Source organism: Carcharhinus amblyrhynchos, chromosome 26, assembly GCF_965287045.1.
Source record: "Carcharhinus amblyrhynchos chromosome 26, sCarAmb.v2.hapA, whole genome shotgun sequence".
Taxonomy (NCBI): Eukaryota; Metazoa; Chordata; class Chondrichthyes; order Carcharhiniformes; family Carcharhinidae; genus Carcharhinus; species Carcharhinus amblyrhynchos.
In genome coordinates, this window is record NC_137349.1 from 14,798,041 (window position 1) to 14,824,393 (window position 26,353).

The 26,353-nt window shown below is 47.1% G+C and overlaps 1 protein-coding gene across 1 annotated transcript; it reads right to left on the reverse strand.

Moving 5' to 3' along the window:
- Positions 1–9,487: 9,487 nt before the first annotated feature.
- klhl26 (kelch-like family member 26) lies at positions 9,488–18,741 on the reverse strand. Its single transcript, XM_080213004.1, has 3 exons — positions 18,673–18,741; positions 16,531–16,713; positions 9,488–12,331 (listed from the first exon to the last, which is right to left on the reverse strand). The coding sequence occupies exons 1-3, from the start codon at positions 18,717–18,719 to the stop codon at positions 10,750–10,752; spliced, it is 1,812 nt and encodes a 603-aa protein (XP_080069130.1). The 5' UTR covers positions 18,720–18,741; the 3' UTR covers positions 9,488–10,749.
- Between the last annotated feature and the right edge of the window lie 7,612 nt (positions 18,742–26,353).

Genomic DNA, 26,353 nt, shown 5'->3' on the forward strand with positions numbered 1-26,353 from the left:
TGTTGCAGCTTTACAGAACTTTACTTAGGCTGCACTTGGAATATTGTGTTCAATTCTGGTCGCCATACCACCAGAAGGATGTGGAGGCTTTGGAGAGGGTACAGAAAAGATTTACCTGGATGTTGCCTGGAACAGAGGGCATTAACTTTGAGGAGAGGTTGGAGAAACTTGGTTTGATCTTACTGGAATAACTGAGGTTGAGGGGTGACCCGATAGGCTCCAAGATTGTGAAGGGACTCTACTTAGAGTCTTTAATCAGAGAGTGGTTAGGGTGTGGAATGCACTGCCTGCTGTGATATTGGAGTCGGACACTTTAGGAACTTTCAAGCAGTTATTGGATAGGCACATGGAGCACACCAGAATGATAGGGAGTGGGATAACTTGATCTTGGGTTCCAACATAGCTCGCAACAGCATCAAGGGACGAGGGGCCTGTACTGTGCTGTGTTTCTATTAAGATTATGAGGGGCATGGACAGAGTGGATAGTCAGAAACTTTCTCCCAGGGTGGAAGAGTCAATTATTAAGGGACAGAAGTTTAAGTTTAAAGGAGATGTGTGAGGCAAGCTTCTACAAGAGGGTGATGGGTGCTTGGAACTCACTGCCAGGGGAGGTAGTGGAAGCGGATACAGTAGTGACTTTTAAGGGGTGCCTGGACAAGTACATGAATAGAATGGGAATAGAGGGATATGGTCCCTGGAAGGGTAGGGGGTTTTAATTCAGTTGGGCAGCATGGTCGGTGCAGGCTTGGAGGGCCGAAAGGCCTGTTCTTGTACTGTAATTTTCTTTGTTCTTTGAGACTTGATGGTAGTTGGAGGTTAACTATTTGATTACTGGAAGTTAAATTCAGAAACACCAACCTGTTACTGAACCATGCGAGAAGCACCTACCCCCATTTGTCAAAGATTCCAGTTGCGTGAATTATTTTTCCACCATAGATTTTCCCAATGGATTCTGGAGCATTCTCCTTATATTTGAGGAGAAAATACATTTGAAGATTAGAGTTACACCTGGATTTGTCTGCCTCAGAATTTCACAATGCACTCACAATTTTTCACAAACAAATCACAGCAATCTTTAAAAATGTCCCTCAGACCTCAGTGTCTGTGTTTCAGTTTGTAGACAGCATTCTTTTGGCAACTGATTCAACGAGAAAACATTTGTTTCTACTAGAAGAATTGTTAACACTCCTGGCTCCAGCAGGTGTCAAAAATAACCCGTTAAAAGCTCACTTACTACAGGACAAAATGTAACTTATTTGGGAGTCATTTGTCTGAAGGGACTGCTTCAAACTTTCACAAAATATTCAGCGATTACCTTTCATTCAACTGCCTTTTAATCACTTTTGGGTTTGGTCAGTCATCAAAGAAACATTCTACCAAACTTTGCTGAGAAGGCAAAACCTCTGTGAACTTTCAAATTTCAGAGCACTAATATCCAAACTGATTAGAAAACGTGTGATGCTGAAGCAATGACCAACCTTAAAAGGGCAGTCATGCGGTCTCATTGCACCTGAACCTTCTCCAGCTTTTCACTTAGAAATGGCCTCTCCAAAACAATGTCTGACTGTTCAGCAAAAATCTGCAACCAACTGATTATGTGCCACTTATACAGCAAAGGATGCAGAATACCGCTTCTGCGTGCGAGCGTCACCTGTTCTGGGGATTCATGAACATCACGGGTTTGCGATGTATTATTCTGCACTCTCCACACCTCTAAAGCTACTCATAAAACCTGCAAACTCCTTAGTCTCATCACAATGATCAAGGAGGTGGAAGTTGGAGTTAATGCACATTTGACATTACTACAAAAGGAACAACATTGTTGCTTTATCTTCTGTCACAGCAGGGAGGGCTTTGCCAGCATCTTTAGTACATTTTGAATCACACCCAGTGAGGAAAGAACCTGTTGGGTGCCAAAGCTGTGTGTGCATGGCTCATGTTATTATATATCTCACACATGTTATCCAGGCTAGTGCCTATAAGATAATGTACCCAGTCTTCCCGATACGCAGAGTGACTTATTATTATCACATGTATTAACATAGTGAAAAGTACTGTTTCTTGCGCACAATACAGACAAAACATACTGTTCATCGAGAAGGAAACAAGAGAGTGTAGAATGTAGTGTTACAGTCATGGCTAGGGTGTAGAGAAAGATCAACTTAATGTGAAATATTTCCATTCGAAAGTCTGACAGCAGCAGGGAAGAAGCTGTTCTCAAGTCAGTTGGTACGTGACCTCAGACTTTGTATCTTTTTCCCTGACAGAAAAAGGTGGGAGAGAATGTCCGGGGTGCTTGGGCTGCTTTGACGAGGCCGCGGGAGGCGTAGACACAGTCAATGGATAGGAAGTTGGTGTGCGTGATGGACTGGGCTACATTCATGATGTTATGTAGCTCCTTGTAGTCTTGGGCGGAGCAGGAGCCATACCAAGCTGTGATACAACCAGAAAGAAGGTCTTTTATGGGGCATTTGTAAAAGTTGGTGACAGTCGTAGTTAACATGCCAAATTTCCTTCGTCTTCTGAGGAAGTAGAGGCATTGGTGGGCTTTTTTTTTAACAATAGTGTTAGCATGGGGGGGACCAGGACAGGTTGTTGGTGATCTGGACACCTAAAAACTGAAGCTTTTGGTCCTTTCTACTTTGTCCCCCTTGATGTAGAAAGGGGCATGTTCTTTACGCTTCTGAAGTTGATGACAATCTCCTTCATTTGTCCTGTTAACAACCAGAGATAAACATCCAATCAGATAGTCATTTTCAGCTCTGACAGTCTCTGCCATCCCAATATACACAAAAGGAAATATCGTCATGCACAGGGTAAGCCTTTACTCCATTCGATACTGTGGAAGGTTTAGAAAACACTTCACAACCATAGTGAACCTTGCTACATTGGGACAATGGCTGCCCACAAACCAGAAAGGTCCCACAACGAAGGGAACTCGGAAGCTGATATAACTGCTAAAGGGGCTGCACAGACAGAAATATACACAGAACCCTCAAGGGAAGCTGTTGGAGTAGCAGCAGTCACACTAAAAGGTTCAATAGATTTGGTCACCTTACAGCAGCAGTACAACCTGCATGCCAGAATCATTGAATGGCACAAGCAACCACTCCCTCAACCAACCCCTTGGGCCACAGAATCCAGTCTTCAAAATCCCAACTCTATGTGTCCCGCTGGAAGTAGGTTTGGAATTGATATTCCACTCCCACCCTGTCAGTGGTCACTATTCAATTGAAGTAACAAAGAACAAAGAAAATTACAGCACAGGAACAGGGCCTTCGGCCCTCCAAGCCTGCACCAACCTGCCTGTCTGAACTAGAACTCCCTCCCATTCTGGGGACCATATCCTTCTATTTCCATTTTATTCATGTATTTGTCCAGATGCCCCTTAAAACTTAAAATTGTATCCACTTCCACTACCTTCCCCAGCAACGAGTTTCAGACACCACCACCTTCTGTGTAAAAAATCTTGCCTCGTACATCTCCCTTAAACCTTGCCCCTCGCACTTTGAACCTATGCCCCTTAGTAATTGACTCTTCCACTCTGGGAAAAAGCTGACTATCTACTCTGTCCATGCCCCTCAACCTTGTAGACTTTGATCAGGTCACCCCTCAACCTTGGAGACTTTGATCAGGTCGCCCCTCAACCTCCATTGTTCCAGTGAGAACAAACCAAGTTTCTCTAACCTTTCCTCTAGCTAATGCCCTCCACACCAGGCAAGATTTACCTGGTAAATCTTTTCTGTGCCCTCTCCAAAGCCTCCACATCTTTCTGGCAGTGTGGCAACCAGAATTGAGCACTACATTCCAAGTGCAGCCTACCTCAGGTTCTATAAAGTTGCAACATGACTTGCCAATTTTTAAACTCAATGCCCTGGCCGATGAAGGCAAGTATGCCATATGCCTGCTTGACTACCTTCTCCACCTGCGTTGCCACTTTCAATAACCTGTGTACCTGTACACCCAGATCCCTCTGCCTATCAATACTCAAAGGTTCTGCCATTTACTGTATATTTCCTATCTGTATTAGACTTTCCAAAATGCATTACCTCACATTTGTCTGAATTAAACTTTTTTTCTTTAAAAGGTACTCACCTTTGAGACATCAACTTCATTGTTCAATCGGAGAAAGCAGAGAGGGAGTGATTTGTGTAAGGAGAGCTGAGAGTTTGATTTTTACCTTAATTTTGCTCGGAGATTTTCTTCCAGTGCAATAGAAAATGGGAAACCGGAAGTAGGCTGTGGAGAGGCCTGGGAAGGTTTGTAGTTTGCTTTTATAATGTGGGTCGCAGTGGTTGCTGGTTAAGTGTTTTATTTCTACCTGTGTTTAAGTTGGGTGGTTCCTAAACCCGAGACACTATACTTGTAGTGCCCCCACCCTTCCACCTCCTCTAACCTAAAGGGGTGAGTGAATATTAGGTTAAGTTCTTTTCTCCTTCTTGTTTTCTACCGCAGGTTTACCTAGAGGGAATGGAAGTGAAGGCAGTGCAATGTTCCTCCTGCAGAATATTTGAGGTGAGGGATGCCGTCAGTGTCCCCGCTGATTTCACCTGTGGGAAGTGCACCCATCTCCAGCTCTTCAAAAACTGCGTTAGGGAACTGGAGCTGGAGCTAGATGAACTTCAGATCGTTTGGGAGGCAGAGATGGTCATAGATAGAAGCTTCAGGGATGTAGTTACTCCAAAGAATGATGATAGATGGGTGACGGTGAGAGGGGCTGGGAGGAAGCAGGCAGTGCAGGGATCCCCTGTGGTCGTTTCCCTCGGCAACAAGCATACTGCTTTGGATACTGTTGAGGGAATGACCTACCAGTGGTAGGTGTGTTGACTAGATCTCCAGCACTGAGTCTGTTCCTGTGGCTCAGAAGGGAAGGGGGTTTGTCAGGGGGATGGAAAAATGAGCTGTAGTCCAGAAGCCAGTGTTGAGTGTAGTGAGGTACTGAGGATATCAAGGTCGCAGAAGTGTACCAGCAGACAAGAAGGTGGGCTGAGGTGTGTCTACTTCAATGCAAGGAGTATCCGGAATAAGGTAGGTGAACTTGTAGTGTGGATTGGTACTTGGGACTACGATGTTGTGGCCATTAAAGAGACATGGTTAGAACAGGGGCAGGAATGGCTGTTAGAAGTTCTGGGGTATAGATGTTTCAGTAAGAAAAGTAGTAAAAGAGGTGGAGGAGTAGAATTGTTAATCAAGGATAGTTTAATGGCTGCAGAAAGGCAGTTCACGGGGGATCTGCCTACTGAGGTAATATGGGCTGAAGTTAGAAATAGGAAAGGAGCGGTCACGTTGTTAGGAGTTTTCTAAAGGCCCCCAAATAGTGATAGAGATGTGTAGGAAGAAATTGCAAAGCAGATTATGGATAGGTTTGGAGGTCACAGGGTAGTTGTCATGGATGACCTTAAGTTTCCAAATATTGATTGGAACCTTTATAGGTCGAATAGTTTGGATACAGCAGTTTTTGAACAGCATGTGCAGGAGGGTTTCCTGACACAATAGGTGGATAGACGTACAAGAGGTGGAGACACATTGGACTTGGTACTGGGTAATGAACCGGGCCAAGTGTTAGATTTGTTTGGGGGAGAGCATTTTGGAGATAGTGCCCACAATTCAGCGTCTTTCATTATTGCAATGGAGAGGGATAGGGCCATACAGCAGGGCAAGGTTTATAATTAGGGGAGGGGTAATTATGATGCGATTAGGCAAGAATTGGGGAGCATGAGATGGGAACAGAAATTATCAGGGAAATGCACAAATGAAAAGTGGAGCTCGTTCAAGGAACAAATACTGTGTGTGTCCTTGATAAGTATGTCCCTGTCAGGCAGGGAGGAAACGGCTGAGGAAACCATGGTTCACAAAAGAGGTTGAATGTCTTGTCAAGAGGAAAAAGGAAGCATATACAAGGGTGAGAAAACAAGTTCAGTTGGGTCGCTTGAAGGTTACAAGATTGCCAGGATTGAGCCAAAAAAAGGGCTTAGGAAAGCTAGGAGGGGGCAGAGATCTCCTTGGTGGATCAGATCAAAGAAAACCCCAAGGCTTTTTACTCTTTTGTGAGAAATAAAAGAATGACCAGGATAGGGATAGTGGTGGGAACTTGTGCATGGAGTCAGAAGAGATAGGTGAGGCATTGAATTAATACTTTTCTTCAATGTACATCAAGGAGAGGGACCATCTTTTTGAGGATGTGTGTGTAATACAGGTTGATAGGCTGGAGGAGGTAGATGCTCTAAGGGAAGATGTATTAGCAATTGAAAAACCTGAAGGTTGAGAAGTCCCCTGGACCAGATGGGATATATCCTAGGATTCTTTGGGAGGAAAGGGAGGAGATTGCAGAGTCTTTGGCTTTGACCTTTGGGTCCTCACTGTCCATAAGGATAGTCATGATGTGGAGATGCCGGCGTTGGACTGGGATAAACACAGTAAGAAGTCTCATAACGCCAGGTTAAAGTCCAACAGGTTTATTTGATAGTAAACACCACAAGCTTTCAGAACGCTGTTCCTTTGTCAGGTGAATGGAGTTCTCACTCACCAGACGAAGGAACATCTGGAGAACTCTCCACTCAACTGATGAAGGAACAGCGTTCTGAAAGCTTGTGGCGTTTACTATCAAATAAACCTGTTGGACTTTAACCTTGTGTTGAGAGTATGAAGATAGTGCCAGAGGACTGGAAAATGGTGAATGTTGTTCCTTTGTTCAAGAAAGGAAATAAGAGTGACCCTGGCAATTATAGGCCGGTCAATCTTACTTTGGTGGTTGCTAAGTTAATGGAAAAGATCCTGAGGGATAGGATTTATGACCATTTGAAAAGATGCAGCTTAATCCGGGATAGTCAGCACAGATTCATGAAGGTTAAGTCTTGCCTCACAAATTTGAATTCTTTGAGGAGGTAACTAAGGGTGTGGATGAAGGTAGAGCAGTTGATGTTGTATACGTGGATTTTAGTAAGGTGTTTGATAAGCTCATTATTGGCTCATTAAGAAAGTAAGGTGGTGTGGGATAGAAGGAAATTTGACCGATTGGATAAGTAACTGGCTATCTCACAGAAGAAAGAGGGTGGTGGTGGATGGAAAATTTTCAGACTGGAGACCAGTTACTAGTGTACCACAGGGATCAGTGCTGGGTGCTTTGCTATTTGTGATTTTTATCAATGACTTGGAGGAGGGGACTGAAAGGTAATTTTGCTGATGACACCAAGATTGATGGAGTAGTAGATGAGGTGGAAGGCTGTTGTAGGCTGCAAAGAGACACTGATAAGATGCAGAGCTGGGCTGAAAAATGGCAGATGGAGTTTAACTCTGATAAGTGCGAGGTGATTCATTTTGGTAGGACAAATTTGAATGCAGATTACAGGGTCAAAGGCAGGGTTCTGAGGAATGTGGAGGAACAGAGAGATCTTGGGGTTCATATCCACAGATCTCTGAAAGTTGCCACTCAAGTGGATAAAGCCGTGAAGACGACCCAGAGTGTGTTGGTGTTTATTAACAGGGGGTTTGAGTTTAAGAGCCGTGGGGTTATGCTGCAACTGTACAGGACCTTGGTGAGACCACATTTGGAATATTGTGTGCAGTTCTAGTCACCTGACTTTAAGGAGGATGTGGAAGCATTGAAGAGAGTGCAGAGGAGATTTACCAGGATGCTGCCTGGTTTGGACAGTAGATCTTATGAGGAAAGATTGAGGGGGCTTTTCTTTTTAGAGTGGAGGAGGATGAGAGGTGACTTAATAGAGGTTTATAAGATAATAAGGGGGATAGATAGAGTGGACATTCAGAAACTATTTCCTTGGGTGGATGTAGCTGTTACTAGGAGGCATAACTATAAGGTTCATGGTGGAAGATATAGAAAGGATGTCTGAGGTAGGTTCTTTACTCAGAGTGGTTGGGGTGTGGAACGGACTGCATGCTGTGATAGTGGAGTTGGACATTTTAGGAACTTTCAAGCGATTATTGGATAGGCACATGGAGCACACTAAAATGATAGGGAGTGGGATAGCTTGATCTTGGTTTCGGACAAAGCTCGGCACAACACTGAGGGCCGAAGGGCCTGTACTGTTCTAAACTCCATCTGCCATCTCTCCACCCAAGCCTTCGGAAGGAGCGCTCTGAAAGCTAGTGGCGTTTGCTACCAAGTAAACCTGTTGGACTTTAACCTGGTGTTGTGACACTTCTTACTGTGTTTACCTCCTCTGTAGCCAGTGATGATACAAAGATTTCTCTCAAGGCCCTAGCAATTTCCTCCCTTGCCTCGCTCAGTATTCTGGGGTATATCCCATCAGGCCCTGCAGACTTGTCTACCTTAATGTTTCTCAAGAACCCCAATACCTCCTCCTTTTTGATCTCAACGTAACTCAAACTATCTACACATCCTTTCCTAGACTCTTCATCCACCAAGTCCTTCTCTTTGGTGAATACTAAGCAAAGTCCTCATTTAATATGACCCATTTCCTCTGGCTCCACACATAGATTCCCTCCCCTGGCCTTCAGAGGGCCAACCCTCTTGCTCTTTATATATGTAAAAGCCTTGAAATTTTTCCTTAATCCTGCTGGCCAATGATTTTTCATGACCCCTTTTAGCCTTCCTTACTGCTTGCTTAAGCTTCTTTCTACTTTCCTTGCATCCCACGCTTGTTTTGTGTGTTCCCAGCCTCCTAGCCTTGACAAATGTTTCCTTTTTCTCTTTGACTAGGCTCACAATATCTCCCATTATCCAAGGTTCCCAAAACTTGTCACACTTATCCTCCATCCTTTCAGGAATGTGCCAGTCCTGAATCCCTATCAACTTACTCTTGAAAGCTTCCCATATGCCACATGTTGATTTGCCCTTGAACATCTGCCCCCAATCTACATTCTTCAGTTCCTACCTAATATTGTTATAATTAGCTTTCCACCAATTTAGCACCTTCACTTGAGGACACTTATCACAATTTTACTGAATTGTGGTCACTGTTCCCGAACAGCTCTCTGACAGGCTAAAGAGGTGAAACTGCCATGCACGACGGGGGTGGCACGGTAGCACAGTGGTTAGCACTGCTGCTTCACAGCTCCAGGGACCTGGGTTCGATTCTCGGCTCGAGACACTGTCTGTGTGGAGTTTGCACATTCTCTTCATGTCTGCGTGAGTTTCCTCCAGGTGCTCCAGTTTCCTTCCACAGTCCAAAGATGTGCAGGTTAGGTTGATTGGCCATACTAAAATTGCCCCTTAATGTCCTGGGATGTGTAGGTTAGAGGGATTAGCGGGTAAACGTGTAGGAATATGGGGGATAGGGCCTGGGTGGGATTGTGGTCGGTGCAGACTCGATGGGCCGAAGGGCCTGTTTCCACACTGTAGTGTTCTATGATACTACCCGGAGCATCCTGTACAACATCCCCTCCCCCACCACACCCTGCCCCCCACGAACACTGCCAGGTCTTCAGTCTGCCCTGTACACCTGGTAAATGTATAAATATCAGCCGTGCGGCGCCGACCCCCGGACAGTGTGCGGGTCCTCAGTGCTGACCCTTGGATGGCAGACGTGGGCCCTCATTTAGTCCCTGGCTGAGCCGCAAATCCAGGAATTTTATTACCCATGGTCCCAGGGTGAATGAGATCATTTCACGCCTCAGTTACCGGCAGGCATTTTATTCCAGAGTTAAATCTGTACATTGAGATTCCCATCCTTAACCTGGATGAACAGGGAGGTACGAGCTAAAATAAATGAACTGAATGTGCTGTCTGCCCCAGAGGGATGGCTCCAAATCTGACTGCAAACAGAAGAGGCACTGATGTTGGTGACTGGAAAATGAGCACCAGCTCAAATCTTGACAACATTGGGACAGGCAACAGGCAGAATGAGTGACTTAGACTTTACACAGAGCATGGCTGGAACCAATGGCAGAGCACTGAGCAATATCCCAGTTCCAGATGCTTCACAGACCCCAGCAACAGATTAACACTTCAAATTCAATACATTTTAAAATGAAGAGTCAGCACTGCTCTGCGGAGAGGTCCTGACCGGAAACATTGACTGTTTCTCTTCACAGATGCCTCCTAACCTGCTAAGCGTTTCCAAATGATTTTGTTTCATTTTAGATTTCCAGCATCTGCAGCATTTTGCTTTTCACCTGGTTTCCCGAATGCTTCATTCCTGATCAGAAATGTTCAGCTCTGATCCTAATGCACACTTGCGCAGTCTCTGCCGACTGATCTCAGTTGGAGGCAGGTCCCTTGTGGGAAGGTTTCTGTTTTCATAGAATTCCGACTCTCAGCAGTTGAGTTACACTCAGTGAATTCAGGGGTCTTGTATCAAACCCAAAAATCACTGATTTCAATATCAGCTGACAGAGCGGGTCCAAGCGGCTCACTTGCAGGGTCACTATGTTACAGTATACTATATACAATAACAAACATTTTGATTTTTTTGATTTTCCTTTCATTGAGGCCAGTGGGAAGGCTTCCTGGCTGAGATTTCAGCAGCATAATGAGGATTTATTACATTCAAGGAATACTGCAATTGGCTGAGTTTAAAGATGTTTCAAATAAAACAGGTCAGTTTTTGCTCCCCTCTGTACAGCCACCCAGGGACCCCGAGTGAAACGTAGACGCAGCGTTAAACATGTGGGCTCCCGGGTAAACCACACTTTGTCCTGATTTGGTAGGGAGCGATGTTGTTGACTGGGTCACCCAGCTCTTCCCTCCTGTCCTGTAAACAAGGTCTTCCAGTTCCTGCACCCGACCTGAGGGCTCCCTTTCCTACTGCCCGCTGGGCAGTGTCTTGGCTACCTCTGCACCAAGAGCTGTGGAAGGACGAGCGGAGCACAGGCAATTCCTGCATAAGATTCGGGGAAATGCAGGTCCCTCTCCCATTCATCTGTGCCAATGTTATAAACCTGTACAATGCTGGTCACATTGTTCAAGTGCCAATTATATCCTCCTACCACATAGATCTTTCTCTGTAGCACACAGCAACCAGCTTCAGACTGACCCGTCCTCATCGGACTAACACTGGTCCACTGATCAGTCTCAGGGATGTAATATTCAACAGCCAGGACATCGAAACAGTGATCAACATGGTCCATACGGCCGCCAATTGCATAAATCCGCCCATTTGCACCGACCATCGAGTGGAGAACCCGTGGCTCATTCATCGGAGTTTTGAATTCCCAGAGGTCAGTTTCAGGAGTGTAGCAATGAAGGGATTTCTTATCCTCGATGGTGATGCCATAACCTCCAGAGATGTACAGCTTCCCCCCACTGGCTGTTCCTGCGTGGCCCCAGGTTCGCCGTTTCAGGCTGCACACATTTGTCCATTCATTTTTCCGAGGGGAATAACGCTCGACTGTGGAGAGGCTCCCAGACCGATTTCGCCCACCAGTGGCAAACAGCATTCCCTGCAGCACGTCCAGCTGGAACTGGATGCGAGCTTCCTGCAGAGACCGAATCCGCAGCCAGTGATTGAGATGGGGGTCGTAACGGAAGCACCAGCTAACAGCCCCTTCTCCGCTCCTGTACTGTAGGTGCTGACCTCCCACGACATACACAAAGTTATCCAAGACAGCAACACAGGCGTGGCTACATCCCACCTCCATTTCTGGTCGCTCTGTGAACTGGCGAGAATTCCAATCCGGCAGAGCAAAGACTTTGCGGCTAACCATTCGGTCATTGTCCGTGTATGGAGTGCCACCAAAGGCAACGAGGGACACGGTGTCAGAGCGGATTCTGGTCCTGGCAGATTGCATCTCATGTTGGCGGAATGGCAGGATCTGGTAATTGAAAGCCTCCAGCAGGTAATGACGACACAGAGGATCTTCCACCATGACTGCCTGCGTCTGCACACTGTCCACTAGCTCAGAGGATCTCATCAGGGGGAAGCGGATGTAGCAGAGGACCAGGTGAGCATTAGCTCGCCGAGACTCATCAAACTGCAACCATCGGATGGCAGCATGGAACAGGTCAACCTCATTGCAGTTCTTTAGCTTGTTGCTGTTCAGGAAGAAGACAAGTCTCTCAAGAGGAAGCTGTAGGAAATCCTCCTCCTGTGCAATCTGCAGGAAATGAGCAAAGGTGAAGGCATCCACTGACTCCTTCAGGGAGGAGAGGTTGAAGGTGGTGGCCATCTGACCAATATTGAGACAGGTCTCCACACTCATGGCTGACTTCAGGAACTGTTCACATAATTCAACCACAGGCACAATCTGCAGGAAGACAGCAGCTCCCAGTACATCTTGGATACAATCGAGGTCCAGGGTCACCTCAGCGCTATACGCAAAATCAATGATGTGTTTGAGGCCCTTGGCAGATACGCCTTTCAACTCAATAACATCCTGGCCAGCTTCCCGCATTCCTCCAGTGAACATTGCCCTAGAAAAGAAGAAATAGAAACAAGAATTAACTGAACACATCCAAATGGCTGATCTCAGCTTGATCACAATGTATGACCCTGTTTGTTAACCCTCTTAGGGGAATAATCCCATCTTCTCCACATAACTAAACAACTTCATCCATGGTATAAAAAGCATTCTTTCTGGCTGTATCACAGTTTGGTATGGCTCCTGCTCTGCTCAAGACTGCAAGAAACTACAAAAGGTCGTGAATGTAGCCCAATCCATCACGCAAACCAACCTCCCATCCATTGACTCTGTCTACACTTCTCGCTGCCTCAGCAAAGCAACCAGCATAACTAAGGACTCCATGCACGACGGACATTCTCTCTTCCACCTTCATCTGCCGGGAAAAAGATACAAAAGTCTGAGATAGCATACCAACCGACTCAAGAACAGCTTCTTTCCTGCTGCCGTCAGACTTTTGAATGGACCTACCTTGCATTTAGTTGATCTTTCTCTACATCCTAGCTATAACTGTAACACCACATTCTGCACTCTCTTGTTTCCTTCTCTATGAATGGTATGCTTTGTCCGTATAGCATGCAAGAAACAATGCTTTTCATTGTACGTTAATACATGTGACAATAATAAATCAAATCTAAAATCAAAGCAAAATACTGTGGATGCTGGAAATCTGAAATCAAAACAAAGTGCTTGCACAACTCAACAGGTCAGGAAGCAACAGAAGAGACAAACCAAGTTAACATTTCAGATTGTGATCTTTCATCAGAATTTCCAGAAATGTTAACTTGCTTCCCTGTTTCCTGTTAGCTTGGTCTGTCCATGCCAACGTTACCCCCTACACCATGTGTTACCCCCACAGCAATTATTTTCCACAAAATAACTTTTGATGAGGCACTCAACCAAACGCTTTCTGGAAACGTAAGTACTGTATATAGAAACATATGAACAAGGAGCAGGAGTAGGCCCTTCAAGGCTGTTCCTCATCAAGTAAAATCATGGCTGACCTAATTGTAATTTCAAATCTGCAACCCACCTACCCCCTATATCACACTAACTCCTTACTGGCCAAGTATCTCTCCACCTCTGCTTTAAAAATATCCAAAAACTCTGCTTCGACAATTTGCTTAGTATCACTTTGGTGACTACAGTGATAAGTCTCATAACACCAGGATCAAGTCCAAAAGGTTTATTTGGTATCACAAGCTTTCAGACTGCTACTCCTTCATCAAGTACCTCACCTGATGGCCACCCCAGTCCAATGCCAGCATCTTCACATCTTTGGTGGCTGTAATTGCAGTGTGTTCCTCCCTCCCTACCCATGCGCGCGCACGCACACAAACTCAGCCGCGCTGCGCGCGCACACAAACTCGGCCGCGTTGCGCGCGCGCACACACACAAACTCGGCCGCGCTGCGCGTGCGCACACAAAGTCGTCCGCGCTGCGCGCGCGCACACAAACGCGCGCGCGCACACACAAACTCGTCCGCGCTGCGCGCGCGCACACACAAACTTGTCCGCGCTGCGCGCGCGCACACAAACTCGTCCGCGCTGCGCGCGCGCACACACAAACTCGTCCGCGCTGTGCGCGCGCACACACAAACTCGTCCGCGCTGTGCGCATGCGCACACACATAAACTCGTCCGCGCTGCGCGCGCACACAAACTCGTCCGCGCTGCTCGCGCGTGCACACACACTCGTCCGCGCTGCTCGCGCGCGCACACACAAACTCGTCCGCGCTGCGCGCGCACACACAAACTCGTTCGCGCTGCGCGCGCACACACAAACTCGTCCGCGCTGCGCGCGCGCGCACACACAAACCCGCGCGTGCGCATACCCAAACCCGCGCGCGCACACACACAAACCCGCCCGCACTGCGCACACACACACACAAACCCGCCCGCGCTGCGCATGCACACACACACACAAACTCGCCCGCGCGGCACACGCACACACACCAACTCACACGCGCACACAGACACAAACCTGCCCACACACACATGCAAGTACGGCTACCCCCACCCCCACAAAATATTTTTAAAAATACATCCACCCTTACAGCTGACATACAGGATTAAGGGGGGACCTTTCTGAAGCCTCCTCCTGCGCTTTGTTGTTTAATTGCTCAACTAGCCAATATGTGGCAGGGTTTCAGAGATGTCCGATCTGTTGGTTGTGGGATCACTAGCTGAACCATCCTGGTGATTACCATTGACCAGAAATTGATTGGATTAGCCAAATAAATATAAATATGCTACCAGGGCAGGTCAAAGGTTAGGAATCCTGTAGTGAGTAACTCACCTCCCTCCCACATCTACAAGTCAAGAGTGTGATGCAATACTCTCCAATTGCCTGGATGAGTGCAGCTCTAACAACACAAGAAATCCAATACCATCCAGGACAAAGTAGCCTACTTGATTGCTGCCCCTTCGAGAAACGTTCAATCCCTCCACCACTGATAAGCAGTGGCAGCTGTGTACATCATCTTAAAGATGCACTGCAGCAACTCACCAAGGTTCATTAGGCAGTACTTTCCAAACCCATGACATCTACCAGGACAAGAGCAGCAGATATCTGGGAACACCACCACCTGCAAGTTTCCCTCTGAGGATCATTGGGTCAAAGTCCTGCAATTCCCTCCCTAACAGCATTGTGGGTGTGCGCCTACACCGCATGGACTGTAGCGCTTCAAGGCGGCAGCTCACCACCACCTTCTCAAGGGCAACTAGGGATAGGCAATAAATGTTAGCCTAGGCAGCGACACCCACATCCTGTAAATGAATTTTAAAAAAGCTTGATTCCATGTTGCTTCCGTTATTTGACATGCAAGTAGTCCCACGCTGCAGCATCATTCGGTTCGCAAGTCATTTTGTCACATGCCTAGTGCTGCTCCTGGCACGTTCTCCTGAGCTCGTTATTTAATCATTTGTCCCATTGCTTGATAGAGTGAGGAAAATAGCAGGCCATAACACTACAGGTTGTGGTTGTAGATAATGGCCTACAGAACCTCATGGATACCCTAGATCAGATAGGTTCTGCATTGATCCCAACTAACATGGTAGTGACACATGACAGAATGGAAGATATCCTCAGATGGGTAGAAGCTGGGAGGCTGTTTTCCCTGGCTTGCAAGTCGAGTACTAACAATCATAGCCTCAGGATAAAGCACCATCAATTTAGAGGTGAGATGATAAGACAATAAAGGTTAAAGTTTACTTTATTAGGCCTACATTAACAGTGCAGAGAAAAAATTACCGTGAAAATCCCTTAATTGCCACACTCCGGCGCCTGTTTGGGTACACTGAGGGAGAATTTAGCATAGCCAATGTACCCTACCCAGCACGCCTTTCAGACTGTGGGAAGAAGCCCATGCAGACATGGGGAAAACATGCAAACTCCACACAGACAGTGACCCAAGCTGGGAATTGAACCCAAGTCCCTGGCACTGAGAGGCAGCAGAGCTAACCACCATGTCAGCATGCTGCCCGTCATCTCATTGGAATGCACACTTCGTTATTTTTATTCATTATTGGGATGTGGCTAAGCTCATGTTTATAAGAACTAGGAGCAGATGGAAATCGCCGGCCCACCTTTTAATATCCTGGCTGGATTTCTACAAAACTCCACTGTGCCAACCAGATATTCCGGTTTCCTTCCAGAGTCCAAAGATGTGCAGGTTAGGTGGATTGGCCATGCGAAATTGCCCCTTAGTGTCAGGGGGATTAACTAGGGTAAATGCATGGAGTTATGGGGATTGGGCCTGGGCGGCATTTGGTCGGTGTCGACTAAATGGATTCCTTCTGCACTGTAGGGATTCTATGACCACTTGATAGTCTAACAGAATAATCATCTGTCACTCACACGAATACCTAGATTGAAGTGATAGACTTCAACGTGGAGGTGGATAAATATTTGATAGATCGAGGAAAAGAGAGCTATGGAGAAATGGCATAGAAAAGGAGTTGAGGCCAGAATAGACAACCATTATTGTGTCGAATGTCAGGGTCTGGAGGCTGAATCCTGCTTCTATTTCTTGTGTAACCATACCTTTATGACAACTTGAACTCTGACCTTCACCTTGGGGCTCAAAGGTTAGACAAAGGTTGAAGTTATGCTCAGAAAGGAATACGCCAGCATGAATGGCCTGTTCAGCATCAAACCACTGGTTAAAAAACACATTAAAAAACTGTGGCTGAAAACAAAGTAGGCAACTCACCGAAAATAGTCGCTGCAGGCAGCCAGTACTGCTCGATGCACCCGAAATATCACAGTGTTTACCATCAGTACCACATCCAATAGCTGCTCGCGAGCTCGAAGCAATGCCAGTCCCCGGAGCAGAGTAGCACTGTGCCCTGGGGCTGAAAATGTGTGACGCAGGGCAGTGCTCTTATCAGCCATGCTGTGAGGAGACAAGGAGCAAACAGAGTATAAACTGAGTTAAATAGAGAAGAATGTTCAAATGTGGGGCAGCACGGTAACACAGTGGTTAGCACTACTGCTTCACAACTCCAGCGAACTGGGTTCAATTCCCGGCTTGGGTCATTGTCTGTCTGGAGTTTGCACATTCTCCTCGTGTCTCTGTGGGTTTCCTCCGGGTGCTCCGGTTTCCTCCCACAGTCCAAAAATGTGGAGGTTAAGTTGATTGGCCATGCTAAAAATAGCCCCTTAGAGTCCTGAGATGCGTCGGTTAGAGGGATTAGCGGGTAAATATGTAGGGATATGGGGGTAGGGCCTGGATGAGATTGTGGTCAGTGCAGACTCGATGGCCAAATAGCCTCTTTCTGCACTGTAGGGTTTCTATGATTCTATGAAATATTAGAGGGAAGGGAAGGGGGAAATTCAGGAAGAATGAGCATGACAGTTGGCAGCTCTCTCCAAGCCTCTCCACATTATGCCTCTGTGCTCCCCCTTCTCCACTTCCTCTCCAAACCTGTCTTCATTCCCCTCTCGTCTCATTCCCCTCCATCCTCCTCCCCAATCTGAGCCAGCTCTTCCTCCTCATCATCCCCTAACCTCCCATCACCTAATCCCCGCTCTCTCCTTTGCTTCCTTCTCCGCCTCCTCTCTCTCCCATCCCCTCTCCCCTACTCCCACCTCCCCAACCCACTCTTTGATCCTCCTCTTTCTCTCACCTCACTTTCCTGTGTGTTCCCCTCCCCCACCCTACTTTTCCTCAACCCGTTACTGTCCTGCTCACTCCTCCTCTCCCCTCACTCAATGTGGTGTATGGCATGCTGGCTTTCATCGATTGGGGTGTTCAGTATAGGAGATGGAAAATCGTGTGTGATTGGCACAGTGGTTAGCACTGCTGCCTCACAGGGACCCGGGGTCAATTCCCGGCTTGGGTCACTGTCTATGCAGAGTTTGCACTTCTCCCCATGCCCGCATGGGTTTCCTCCGGGTGCTTCGGTTTCCTCCCACAGTCCAAAGATGTGCAAGTTAGTGGATCAACCATGCTAAATTAACTTTTATGATCGGGGGACTAACTAGCGTAAAATACATGGGGATTGGGGCTAGTTGGGATTGTGGTTGGTGCAGACTCAATGGGCTGAATGGCCTTCTTCTGCACTGTAGGATTCTATGATTCTGTGTTGCAGCTGTATAAGACTTTGGTTAGGCCGCATTTGGATTATCGTGTACAATTCTGGTCACCACACTACCAGAAGGACGTTGATGCACTCTTTCCCCCCCTCCCCGCCCCCTTCCCCTTCCCCCCTCCTCGCCCCTCCCCTCGCCCCCCCTCCCTCTCCCCCCCCCCTCGCCCCCCCCCTCCCCTCGCCCCCCCCCTCCCCTCGCCCCCCCTCCCCCCTCCCCTCGCCCCCCCCTCCCCCCTCCCCTCGCCCCCTTCCCTCCCTCGCCCCCTTCCCTCCCTCGCCCCCTTGCCCCCCCTCCCCCTCCCCTCCCCTCCCCTCCCCCCCCCTCCCCTCGCCCCCTCCCCCCCCTCCCCCCTCCCCCCCCCTCCCCTCCCCCCTCCCCCCTCCCCTCCCCTCCCCCCTCCCTCCCTCGCCCCCTTGCCCCCCCTCCCCTCCCCCCTCGCCCCCCTCCCCTCCCCCCTCGCCCCCCTCCCCTCCCCCTCCTCCCCTCGCCCCCTTGCCCCCCCTCCCCTCCCCCCTCGCCCCCCTCCCCTCCCCCTCCTCCCCTCGCCCCCCCACTCCTCGCCCCCCCACTCCTCGCCCCCCCTCCCCCTTCCCCCCCAATCCTCGCCCCCCTTCCCCCCTCTCCTCGCCCCCCTTCCCCCCTCTCCTCGCCCCCCTTCCTCCCTCTCCTCGCCCCCTTCCCTCCCCCTACTGCCGCGAGCACAGGGCCTACTGGACTGAGGCATTGTTTCCCAGGCCCGGTGCCCCGATTTTCCCTTTACCTGCTCTGCTGCTCGGGAGAAAACTCCCCGCCACCGGACTCGGCCATCTTAGCGGGGGGTGGAGCCTGTGGGAAGGGGTGGGGCGCGGGGCGGGGCGTGCGGGAGGGGATCGCCCTCGCGGCGGGGGAGGGTGGGGACCGCCGTCCGGGAGTGGGCCTGAGACAGGGAGGGGCGGAGCCTGGAGCGAGGGGCGGGGCCGTGGCCGGGCAGTACAATAGCGGACGTGCCCAGTGAGGAGGCGGGGCTTACTCAATACATATTCACTACGTATTACATATTCATTAGTCAGTTTGGCAGCAGCTTGAGTCATTACAGCGGAGTGAGGCCATTCTGCCCTTCCACACCTGATGGCTCTCTGTAGGGACTGTGTCAGGCTTTTCTAACCTAAGCTTGTGGACCCTCATCCCTGGAGTCATTCCCCTAACCCTGCACCCTCTCCTCACCCCCTTCCCGAAGGGTGCTGAGCAGAACTGGACACAATGTCCCAGGTGTAGCCAAACCCTGAGCCTTATTAAGGTTCAGGCTAACTCTAAAAGAGAACATGCTGGAAAATCTCAGCAGGTTTGGCTATGTCTGTAAGGAGAGAATGGAGCTGATGTTTCGAGTCCGGATGACCCCTTGTCAAAGCTAAAAGGCAGCTGGGCTTTCAGTCTAACATCTTTTGCATTCATTGGGACTGATTTTACCATTTTGATTCTGAGTTCTGAGCAGACTTGAATCTGGGAGTGCTTCAGATCAGACCTTTAAACCCGTTCAAAGTGTCCCCATATGCACTCTGCCTGAAAAAATAGCAGCGATTCTAAATCACGCTGTAGAAGCCTGTGCGTGGGGCTTAATGCACCCAAAATCCTGCAGCTCTGATCAAATCCTCCAACTGGACACGCACAGAAAAAAATGATAGCATGCGGTTCCTCTGCCACATCGCTCCCGGGCCAGATAATGCCTCCCTGTGGCCCCCATAGATGTTGCCCCACCCTCAAAATGTTACTGACCCCCCTTATCCCCCCTACCCCCCCGACCCAGACCAATTGTGGGGCCCTCCCCCCTTCCCCCCATCGATCTGAGGCGGAGTGGCAGCAGACCTCCCCTTCCCCCTCACTGATTTCAAGCAGAGAGCCCTTGGACGCTCAGCGCTTACCTCCTCACTAACTTCTATGGAGCATGTCTGTTTCACGCTGATTCTGGATGGGTGAACACAGCGGTAAAGGGGGAAGTGCTGGTAAAATTGGACATGCAGCCCATTAAGTCAATATAAATGCAAAATGCATTTAAATTGACTTAATGGGTTGCACATCCAATTTTGCGCTCATTTTGGACGCAGTCCTGGTTGCGGCCATTTTCGGCTTTTGATAAAGGGGGAACCGCCGCAGAGGCTGGCGCGGATCGTGCGACTCGCCTCATGTTTACCAAGTTTCCGCGCCCAAAAGCGGATGCAAGGCGATGGTAAAATCAAGCCCAATATATTTATTTATGAAGCTGAAGATGTGTGGCTAACCCCTCTGAATACGTCCCGTGTGTTGCAACAATCTAAACCCGTGAAAACCCCTCCCAAGTCCTTGTTCACTCTTTAGAATGTGCTATTAGTCTATATTGCCTTTCCTTCCATTACTTCTGCCAAAATACACATTTCTGTATTAAATTCAATCTGCCAATTTTCTGCCCAATCTGCTGCCTCTATAAATATCTTGTTGCTGTTTGCTTGTCTTATCCTCACTGCTTCCCATGCCTCCAAGTTTGGTATCATCAGCAGCTTGTGGAATTATATTGCAATATCGATGTCATTTATACATATATATATATAAAACAAAAAGCATTGGTTGAAGCCTTGGGACACAGCACTCATCCTTCAGTGTGAAAAACAACCAATTCCCATTTTATGCCCTTTTTTTGTATACAAGCTGCCACTCATCACTCCTTTTCATAGGCCTTAACTTTATTAACCAGGCTTTGATGTGGAAATTTGTCTAATACTTTATTGAAATCCGTATCACCGGCCTGGCTATGTCCTTATGTGTATCGTTAACCTCCTGATACTCTGCCCTTTACACCCATGTCTGAGTATTCAATACAGCATTGCCACTGACCTGAGAGAACTCCCTCCAGGCTGAAAAAACAATCATTAAGCACTGTCTGTTTCCTGTCACTCAGCGAGATTCATGTCAATGTTGCCACTTTTACTTTAACCTTGTTATAAGTCACTGTGTCAAACACCAAGCACGTTAACTCCATTCCCCTTTACCTCATCAAAAGAGACTATTAATTGTCTTTTAATTTCCCTGCAGATTTATTCCTCTCTATCTCCCTCACTATTTGGTGACCAATTCTCTACACTCAGCAGTGTAAAGTCACCTTTACTGTTTCTTAACTCAAACCAATTAGATTCTTGACTCTTCTAGGATATTTTCTCTTTACTGTAATATTATCCTTATCAATACTGAATGTATTCAATTCTACCAATCCTCCTCCTTTCTTTTCTTCCCTCTGTTTCCTGAACAGCTTGTATCTGGAATACCTACTATCCAGAATTTCCCTTTTTGGAACCATCATAACATCACATCCATACGTGGCTACCTGGGTACACAGCTCACCTACCTTACCACACATGTGAGCATTCACATACACGCATGATAAACCCCATTTAAGCCTTATTGTATTCTCTCTTTGACTGATCCTATCAAATATCTTACTATTTCTTATGCTACCACTCTGTCTTTACCAATCCTTTGTGAACCTTGTTTCTACTTTCTATTGCGACATCCTAGCTCTCATTTCCTGCAAGCTTGTTTAAAAGCTTCCACGCTGCACTGATGACCCATGAAAACATTGACCCTGGTTCAGCTTAAGTGCAATCAGCCTGGCCGTACAGGTCCTACCTGCCCTACAACCAGTCCCGACGTTCCAGGAATCTAAAACCTCCCTCCTACCTCCCTTCCCCCATATTCCACAGAGTCCATGCAATCCCTTAGACTCCCTATAGTGCAGAAAGAGGCCATTTAACCCATCGAGTCTGCACCGACTGTGTGAAAGTCAAGTCCTGCACGTCCCCACCCTGTACCCATCACCCCACGATTTAACATGGCTACTCCACCTAACCTGCATATCTTTGAACATGGGAGAAAACCGGAGCACCCGGAGGAAACCCTCACAGACAAAGTAACCATTGACCTGCTTTATCGTCCTTTCTCTAGTGTATGATACTGAGACCAATCCAGAGATTACAGACAGGAGAGATGTAGGATAACAGGACTTACTTCCTCCCAGCTTCTGTCTGTAAGCAAAAAGTGCTTTGAATTATTTTTAAAGTATGCGATGGCGTGTTTTTCCAAACCCTCAGTTTGTGTGATCCAATTGGCTAACTGGCATTATGATTAAGTCAGAGGAGTAGTTTATTTCACATTCAAAACCCAGGGAAGAAGTTTTCACAACTTTTCACCCCACATACACCCCTCCGCACACACACACACACACACACAAATGCACAAACACCCACACAAACACACACACATACACACGTGTCCACATACAGGCATGAGCAGACACACATGCACACACACATACATGCACACACATATGCATACATGCAAACACACACACATGTGTGTCCACACACAGGCATGTGCACACACACATGCACACAGACACATGCACACACAGGCATGTGCACACACACACACAGACATGCACACAATCACACACACACACAAATGTGCACACACGCACACATGTGTACACATGCACACACAGTGTAAAGGTGGGGTGGGGCTAGATCAAGTAGTTTGACTGTTTTGGATGGCAACAGTACAAGAACCAGAGAAATGAAGTATAATTCATGTATTTTTATTCATTCTGTGGTTGTGGGCATCACTGGAACAGTAATTATTGCCCATCCCTAAGTGCCCTTGAACTAAGTGCAAGGTAATTTCAGAGGCCATTTAAGAGTCAGGCGCATTGCTGTGGCTCTGCAGTCACATGTAGGCCAGACCAGGTAAGGACAGCAATTTCCTTCCCTAAAGGGCATTAATGAACCAGATTTTTTTTTAAATGACAATCAACAATGGTTTTATGTTTATCACTAGATTTTTAATTCCAGATTTTATTGAATTCAGATTTCACCATCTGCCATGGTGGGATTCGAATCTGGGTTCCCAGAACGTGACCCTGGGCCTCTGATTATGGTTCAGTGATTTTCAGAGTAAAAGTTAATGAGGAATTCTTTCATGCAGGAGCTCCAGTTCAGCTGAGTGTGTGGAATCTACTTTCCTGTTGGCGTTGATAGCACACGGCGAAGCAGAGATTCTGCTGGCAATGGTAGGAAATTCTCCAGCGGTAACAAGCTTCGAGGGCCTGGAGTTCTGTTTCTTTGTGGTTCATCAGTTGGATGTTAAACTGCAGACTGCCCGTGAGACCAAAGATGTATTGTTAACACTGTCCAAAAAGGCTGGAGGCTTAGGTCATGTGACATGGTTCATTAATGGTTAATTACATAACAATCAGTTTCTGTGCTTCTGGCCAAAATTCCATTGTTCCTCCACAGAGAAAAATTGATAACTTGCTAGAATCTCTTCCATTATAATGAATTTTGATCTCTCTTTTGTGATGATTTAGATTGGGGAGCCAATTCATCTGTATTTCATTTTGTTGATTTCAAGGGGTCTGCTCAAAGAAGTGTGAGATTGTACGGGCTGAGTGAAAAATTATTCTGTTTGGGTAACTTCTGCTGGTAGCTCCCAGAACAAAGGGCCAGCCATGGCCTTTTTTCTCTCTGGAGCGTAGAAGGCTGAGGGGTGATCTTATAGAGGTCTTAAAGTAATGAGGGACACAGATCAACTAGATAGTCAACATCTTTTTCCAAAGGTAGGGGAGTCTAAAACTAGGCATAGCTTTAAGGTGAGAGGGGAGAGACACAAAAGTGTCCAGAGGGGCAAAATTTTCACATAGAGGGTGGTGAGTGTCTGGAACAAGCTGCTAGGGGTAGTAGTAGAGGCGGGTACAATGTTGTCTTTTAAAAAACATTTAGATAGTTACATGGGTAAGATGGGTATAAAGAGATATGGGCCAAATGTAGGCAATTGGAATCAGCTTAGGGGATTAAAAAAAAGTTGGGACTTTTGGACAAGTCCCAAAGTTGGGACTTTTGGACAAAATGGACAAGTTGGGCTGAAGGGCCTGTTTCCGTGCTGTAAACCTCTATGACACTATGTGATCATGTGACATGTAGCAGCCATCTTTCCTGATTCAGCAGAAAATCCATTTAAAAATAACAATGAGAGTGAAGTGTTGAACGTACAGTGTAGGGTTTATTTTCATGTTGTAGGAACCCAACACTACTGTTAAGATCCTGCTTATTAATCTCTTTCCTAGCTCCCTAAACTCTGCCTACCTGACTTCAACCTTCTTTCTACCCATCTCATTGGTCTTGGCATGATGACCGGATGTCATCTGTCCCTCAACCACTCAGTGACATTCTTGACCTTGGCACCTCGGAGGCAACATAACCATCTGGATTGGCATCAGTGGCCATAGAAGCACCTGTCTATTCCTCGAACAACAGAGCCCCAATCATTGTTTTCCTGATTTTAATCCACCCCCCCGCCTTTCTCCCCGACCCCCCGCACCATAGAGTTGAGCCACCTTTGGCATCATAGACTTGGCCCTGCCTGCAGTCCCTAATGAAGCCTTTAAATTCTGCAGCGTTTATCACTGACATTCTGCAACGAAAGAAAAATTACTGAGGAAGTTGGAAATCTGAAATAAATTCAGGAAATGCTGAAAATACTCAGGTTTGGCTAAACAGAGTTAACATTTCAGTTCAATGGCTCTTTGTCAGTATTCATATTTACATCCACCCTGTCAGACTTTCCATCACCCAATCTTCCTTCTGAGCAGAGAGAGCTAATCCATTCCAGTTTCCAGGGAGGAGTGAAGCCTTTCCTGCTACCCTTCCCGTCAATGTTTTCTGCGCCTTCTCCAGTGCCTCGATCTCATTTTTCTAACATGGAGAACAGAACCTTTTGCAGCATTGCTGGAATGGTATAAGGGGAAAATTAGAACATAATTGTTAAGAGCTTTTGAAGATGCTTCTGTCTGCACGCTGCGGAATATCGTTTAAACCCAGAATTAACTGTTGCGCAAAATGTAGGTCTGCAGGATGTGATCTGCTGTTGTCAAAGGGCTGGCCCTTAACAATATCAGTCAGTAGGAAAACACTTTGACCCCCTTGGGTAGCTTATCTGTATTTTTAAATTGTATAGAAACCTGCTAAGCTCCGTAAACCACTGGGAAAGTCTCCTAGGTAACCAGGAGAGATTGTCTCACTACTGATCTAACAAAATAAAAGATTGTTCTCTGATTGTTCGAGAACCTTGTGCTCGAATGTGGATCCATAAACTTTACGCAGCAACTTGGCAATGAGGATGGGATGTTCAGAGCAGACAAGACTGATGCAGATTGAGTAGATGGCTGAAGAACACAAATGCCTTATTTCACCGTGAACAGTTAGAGCTGGAACCTCTGCTTGATTCATCTCATGTGGCATCTGAACATAAAGGGATGATGGGCCTCTCCGACAGATAGACCAGTCCCGGAGGAACAGCAAAACACACAAAGCAAAAAAACTTCTCTGTGGCGTATTAGCTGCAAGTATATATCAGGCACCGGGGGATAGACAGTGACAAGGAATAATCCATTCCCATAAGGAAATATATAATGGCAGTCATTAAAAAAAAGAAAAGTTAGAAATGGAATGGGGACCCGAGGGTTCGCAAACATGTAATGGATAAACATCAAACGTTGATTGAGAAGATGTTGAAAAATGGACGGAGCCCAGGCATTATTTTGGCCCAACAGAGACAATGATGCAATAAACAGGATGCACGGTGACACAGTGGTTAACACTGCTGCCTCACAGCACCGGGGAACTGGGTTCGATTCCTGCCTTGGCTCACTGTCTGTGCAGAGTTTTCACATTCTCCCCATGTCTGGGTGGGTTTCCTCTGGGTGCTCTGGTTTCCTCCGACAGTTTGAAAGATGTGCTGGTTAGGTGCATTGACCCGAACAGGCGCCAGAGTGTGGCGACTAGGGGAATTTCACAGTAACTTCATTGCAGTGTTAATATAAGCCTTACTTGTGACATTAATAAATAAACTTAAAATTGGAACTGAAATTGTGACAGAACAACACAGAGCTCTGGAAAAAGATGAGGAAAATGCGGTCGTGTCTCAACTTGAGAACCCCCAGGTCACCAGGCAGGGAATAGAGGGAAATGGACCACGCAGAGGTAAGAAAATATTAGATTAGGGAGGCATCTGTGTCGGCACAGACTTGGTGGGCCGAAGGGCCTGTTCCTGTGCTATACTGTTCTTTGTTAGTTTGAACCAAATTGTCAGTCAGTCACTGGAACCAATTGGATGAATATTTTAGGGAGAGAACGATGCAGGGAAACAGCCCTCACCAAATCCATTCCAAACACAAGTAACAACGAGTTGAAAGCATCCGTTCTCCAGATTCTTGGAGTGGTGCCAGTTAACCATCTCTGGTATTTTTATAAGAAGTATCACAACGCCAGGCTAAAGTCCAACAGGTTTATTTGACAGCACCAGCTTTCGGAGCCTCAAGCTCCTTCTTCAGATGAGTGAGGACTTGTTTTCATAAACAGGGCATATAAAGACACAAACTCAATTTA

Coding starts and splice junctions, on each gene's coding strand:
- klhl26 (XM_080213004.1), bottom strand. CDS start 18,719: ATGGCCGAGTCCGGTGGCGGGGAGTTTTCTCCCGAGCAGCAGAGCAG. Junction 16,714..18,672: donor TCTCCCGAGCAGCAGAGCAG/GTAAAGGGAAAA, acceptor GTCTCCTCACAG/CATGGCTGATAAGAGCACTG. Junction 12,332..16,530: donor GCCTGCAGCGACTATTTTCG/GTGAGTTGCCTA, acceptor CTTCTTTTCTAG/GGCAATGTTCACTGGAGGAA.